Source organism: Lygodium microphyllum, chromosome 8, assembly GCF_053477565.2.
Source record: "Lygodium microphyllum isolate KBCC chromosome 8, Lygodium_microphyllum_v1.1.10, whole genome shotgun sequence".
Lineage (NCBI taxonomy): Eukaryota > Viridiplantae > Streptophyta > Polypodiopsida > Schizaeales > Lygodiaceae > Lygodium > Lygodium microphyllum.
Window position 1 is genome coordinate 147,627,824 of NC_141142.1, and position 6,237 is coordinate 147,634,060.

General features: G+C 40.6%; 1 protein-coding gene across 1 annotated transcript; it reads right to left on the bottom strand.

Moving 5' to 3' along the window:
• Positions 1–1,361: 1,361 nt before the first annotated feature.
• LOC148032987 (uncharacterized) lies at positions 1,362–2,614 on the bottom strand. Its single transcript, XM_087684215.1, has one exon. The coding sequence runs from the start codon at positions 2,536–2,538 to the stop codon at positions 1,891–1,893; it is 648 nt and encodes a 215-aa protein (XP_087540341.1). The 5' UTR covers positions 2,539–2,614; the 3' UTR covers positions 1,362–1,890.
• Positions 2,615–6,237: the final 3,623 nt, after the last annotated feature.

A 6,237-nucleotide genomic window follows, 5' to 3' on the forward strand; every position in this document is an offset into this window, starting at 1 on the left:
TTAATTGACTAACTAACTTTCAAACTAACCAACTAACTTTTATTGTGTGAAAATATTAACTTTTATTGTGTGAAAATATTACACTTATTCTGCTAAGGATCTCTACCATGACAATCATAACTGCATCTAATATCACTTCTCTTACTATGACAATATGAGAGTCGTGGATCGTGTCAACATTTTTCATGTTCACTTCCTCAATAAGGCTACCTCTACACCTGAGCAATTAAAACCATCCTTAAGAGCATTAATGTTATTTCAAACTCCACAATGTTTCTACCATGCAACAATCAATCACTCACTTTTACCAACCGACTAAAGAGTGAACATCTCTATTGACATTCTTTTGGATGTTTCAAAAGTGTAGTTACAACACACCTTGAGATACCAAAGATTAGTTAGAACCCACTTTGGGATACCACTCCACTGGCACAAAAAGTAAAGTTCAAAATGCCGTTGGCATAGAAAGCAATCCAACTTCTTAAGCTATAAAAGTTATTAAATATACCATGATCTCAATGTAAATCAGTGCTTAGGCTTTCCAAACTCCTCTATGATGGCTTTGCCACCTTAATAAACCACTCATTTGCCCTCTTTTCTAGCCACTTTCATCTTTAAGGCATTCGTATGACAAGAAGCTCAAGACATAATGTCTACAAGCGGGATACTGAAAATACTAGAATACAAATGGCAGGCATCAAACTGAACAAAACTGGTAATCAAAGTTCAAGCCAGTGTGCTTGCTGCTGATCAACAGTTAAATTAAGCAGCACTTGATAACATTTACATACTAAACTTGCAGGAGCATTAATGACACTTTGATAAGATTTACATACTAAAATTGCAGGAGCATAAATTACACCTTCATGGCTGTGCACCAAGCACATAAGTCAAATACGCTAAGATTTCCAGAAAGAAAAACTGTCAGCTGTGTATAACACACTAACCGCATTATCAACAGGAACTCATGGATACTGCAACTCAAGATTCCATGTCATGTAGTACAATCTCAAACATACCCACAGTTAACCAGAAAGGTGGATCCCCTACAGTGTCCAATAATGAGGGGCATGGGCATTGTAAGAAATGTAAGAGGATCAAACAATTATACAAACAACTCAACAAGCCTAATGATTAGGATGAATTAGCAATCCATGTACAACTAGGGTCATAGAGAGCCTCCCATAAAAGCCAAATCAACTACAATCAAAGACCTTCCCATCACAGTGTGAAATGGAGAATCAAGCAACAAGCACCTAAGGAGATGAAGAAAATACATCCATGAACAGCATATCAACTGTTATGCAACATTTCAATCATGGACGGGCCGCATGACTGTGTTTAGCTTAGTGCTCAAATAAGGACCTGATTAAACATGTCTCATGCAGATTCAATTAAACATTGTAATGATGTTTTGTGACCATGGCAGTTTCACATAATTGAAATATATGAAAACTCATATAATGACTTGTGAGTTACTGCAAATGCACCAAAATAACAAGTCATGAGAATCACGTATGAAGGGGGGGAAAAGCTCAGAGAACCTGTCTGCTTGATTCAACAAAAACGGTTATTCACTCTACCACTTGTCTTGTCCTGTGGCACTTGGAGATACATACATGTAAATCGCGATAAAAAATAGTCTGTCTTCCTGAATCGTTGATCTTTCCTCTCGCATTGAGAACTTGGCGAGAAATAAACAATGAACGACCAACCTAACCTGGAAAGTGATTTCTGAAGCCTCTCAGCTGCAGTAAAAATTCTACAGCATCCCGTCTGGATTTTCCAGAGATGTTTTGCGATAATTTATCGCATTTCATGTATCGGTGAAGATGTGAGCTCAATAAGAAACATCTGACCTACATTATCAGAACTGTAAAGATCACCTGGTTAGTCTGCTTCACTCAAGGGAGATGAACTCCCCTGTTGAAGATCTTCCCTCTTGCCCTCCACAACCCCTTCTTTATTCTCTGGTTGCAACGCATTGGATGGGGCGGCCAGCTCCGAGGTCTGCTGAAATGAGACTTGTCGAAGATCTTCATTCTTGTCCTCTGCAATTCCTTCTTTGCTCTCCGATTGCAACGAATCGGCGGCTTGCGATGAATCGTTGGACAATATTGGCTGGGAGGCTTCTTCCTCCATGGCAGCATCTGCGAGCTCTTTCTCAGCTTTCAACACAGGCTCATAGTAATCAGAGTTCGCCTCCATACACTGCTTCAAGACCATGGTAGCCTGATGGCACTTGGAGACAATGTCCTCCTTGGCCTTCTCGGCCTCTTCGACACAGACTTCCCAGTTAATGAAGCTCTCCCTGCAAGGGCCGCCCTTCATGAACAGACAGAAACCACATTCTTCTGCTTCTTCCTCTCCCTCCTCTCCGTCCGCATCTTCTTCTTCTTCTTCTTGCTGTTGGTCTGGTCTTCCCTCTGCTGGTCTGATTTCTTCTTCCTCGCTTCTTCTGTTCTGCCTGCCATCGCTATGAGGACTTAAATCCGGCGTGTGCTCGGGATCGTTGTCGGGAGTGCTACCGGTAGCCATGCCGACAACATTTCCCAAAGGAAAACACAAACTTCCTCTTAAAACCTTTAGTAGCCCAGTGATTCTCCCTTTAGTCTAGACTCTGCCACGTTAAGGCGAAAACCTCAAGACCTCTTTCAGTTTCCTTAAGTCACATTGGATGGATGGACAAGTCTAGACTCCACTAGCTCAAGTCTTAAATCTTAGGGCCCCATCACACAGAAGCAACAGGGTTAGCACTCAATTCTGTTGTGGTCATACTAAGTTCCTCGAATAGTCGTTTTTAAATCAGACGATGAGAAAATGCTATCAAACAATGAAAAAAGCTATTAGAGAGCCGCATTTGATTGGATGCACACGCTATAGATTTTCGATGGACCAATAACCCTATAAGCCCTGAGTTAGAGCCGCCTATTTTGCAAGTGTGAGTAGGGGGAAGGAAGGGGTACGAAAACCCCACTCCTCTTGTTCACCCTAGGTGTAACCAAGCGATAGTGGGGCAAAGTAGGGTCTCAATACACCCACTATCCTTGAGTATGATTGGACCCTAAAGTCCTCTTTTGCACTAACTCACATGGGGGGACTAAGGGGGAGATTTGCAAAGTCTTGGAACCAATGGCCAACAACATATGCACATCCCAAGGAATCTTGTAACCCATGCAAAAGCAATGACCTACAATGTGCCCCCCTCTCTGCGGGACCTACTCAAACTCACAGCCACCTCATCCACAATGTGCATCAAGCACCTATTTAGCAAGTTATGGTTTCTTGTGAAAATTCATAGCCCACTTTAAAGCTAAGAAGTAATTTCTATATTTTCTCACTCATGTGTCATATCAAGGCCTCACACCATGCAAGGGTTACTAGTTTACATATGAACAATGGATGTGTGCCTTTGAAATGTGCACATGATTCTTGGATCCAGTACCTTTGCGAACCCTGCCCCACCCCCTCCTTTTTGTTCCCCTATGTGAGATAGTGATGAGGCCTCCCCTCCCAACACTAAACTCTCATCACATAGGGATTAGTGGGGCCCCTGAAACCCTCCCCCGGAGTCTACAATACCAAAACTCACATTGCAATTATTGCAAGTATAATCGTATCTAACAATAGCAATTGTTGGTTTAGCAATTTTGGTACTAAAACTAGGTTTGAAAATTTTCCTAAACAAGGCATTGTTTTACTAGGACTACATTATATGGGAGCACTCAACAATGAAATGCTACTGCCAATTTCTAGAGTTATTATTTGTATTAGTTTAAAATATCTTCCTACTAAGAAAAGCTTTCTCCTATCATATAAATTGTTATATGCTATGGAACATAAAGTAAGTCTAGTGTTAAAATATCAAACCAGTGATATGCACTAAGGGAATGCATAGGAGATGCATTGTTCCTATCAATGAACGTAGAGTCTCCCGACACTCACTGCACCATAAGAACCCACCTTTCAATTACAAGCTCCACTTAGATGTGATTGCACCTACCAAAACCACCTTCCAAAACCACCATTTATAAAGCCTTTATAAAGGCATCTCATTCTCATGAATAAATAGTTCATTCTCTTGCTTCTACACTTTGACTCTACTATATTGTACTCTCTCTTGCCTTCTCCATCTCTCTCTCTCTCTAAAACTCTAGCATGGTACCTTACATTTATGATAACTCATGTATAAGCTAGAATATCCACATCATGTTACTCAATGTAGCACTAAAGACTCCTATAATGTTAGCGTTATTTCTCATTAAGCCTCATACAAATCACCATGCTACAATGGAAAAAGGTGTTATTGTTGTTGTTCATGTTGCCTAATTGCTCTAGGGATTCACTATATATATATATACATATTATCTATATCACGTCCGTTCAATGGTTGTAGCATTGCACAACCACCATGACACCATCAACACATGATTATCACCACCATCTTCATCATCATCTTCATTGTCTTCATTCATCATCATCTCCATCATTTTCTTCATCATCTTTACCCTCATCGTCATCGTCTTCATCGTATGCCATCATCTTCACTATCTTCAATCATCATCATCTCCACCATTTTCTTAATCATCTTTACCCTCATCGTCATCGTCTTCATCGTATACCATCACCTTCACCATCATCACCTCCTTCAACATTGAGCACCATTTTGGGTTGCTTGTGGTCTATAGCACCTATGTGCCACCATCATCATCTCATCATTAATGTCTTCATCATCTCCACCATCATATTCATCATCTTTATTATTATCGTCTTTTGCTACACCATCAATACCACCATCATGTGTTGCAGCATCACTATCACTATCTACATCATCAACATCACTTTCACTATCTCCATCATCATCTTCATTGTGTCTTCTTTCTCAGACCAGATGGTCATCGTCACCATCACCATCACCATTAACATCATCTACTGGGTGGGCACAAAGCAAGAAAGAGGTGCACACAAAGCAATAAGAGAGAGGAAGCAGAACTTGCAAGGAAGACAAAAGGGGCAAGAGAGGAGGAGCCACCTTCAAGAGGGAGCATCGTCGTCAAACGAGGTGCATCCACCCATTAAGACATAGGTACACCATCACATTTGACATCCATGCACTGTTTAATTTGGGGTTTAAGGATTGAGAGACTACATGCTATCCAAGGCTACCCCCTATCACTCCACAATGACTCTCAATCTACTCAGTAGAAAGAGAGTGCACTAATGAGAGAGAGGGTGTGGCTAGGCTATGTATAGTTACGAGTCCCTACATGTGTGGAGTTAAGGGTCTCTAACTCAAATCTTGGTGAGTAACCAAAAATATTTTTAAGTACTTCATTATGTGGCTCTTTAAGTGTTACTTATGTGTCAATAAGTGGGCTCCTTTTTGTGAATTTTTTCCCTTATTAAGGTTCATCGCTGTCATAATTCTCCTCTTTTGTTGGCACCACAACACAAATAGCCACCAAACACTTCTCACTCTCTATGATCGTCACTTGTGTGACACACACACTGTGCCTCCACCAACACATGTATGGTAGAACTTAGAAATACAATGAACATCATATTAAAGAATTTGAGAATCTCCCAAGTTCCACTTTCAAACAAATAAGGGGTAAAGCTTTGGCCATGTGGCTAAATCTTAACTCATGCTTCAAAGTGGGACTTGGAAAGACAACCTATATAGTAATTAAGGGAGACTCCACTTTCAAGTAAGGGGACAAGATTTGATCATGTGACCAAATGCTAACTATATTTGGAATTCCCAAACTATATGAGAATTCCCAAATATAGTGTTAATGCATCTACATATGCACACATTGCATTCACCCATCCATACCTACACTATCACCCATAGACACACAAAATTGCAATTACATATATAATTACACACGCATAATTACTTCACCACACACTAATAGAAACACATTGAGACATCACATAGAAGCGTATACTACAAGGCCTCATCTCCCTCTCTATACCTTGAGTCCAACCGACTAAGAGGAAGGATAATGGGAAGTGAGACAGGACATGGGTACCTTGGTGACACGTCTATGTGAATGCATTTGTCCATACATAGATACACACTTTAGTACAACCCCCACCTCTCATATACTTTGTATATACATACACCCAACCTCTCTTTGCTTGTGAATCCACCCATATTTATACCTTACACACACCCCATGGGACACTATCTAACCACTAGGCACATTAATACACAAGCATCTCTCATGCTAG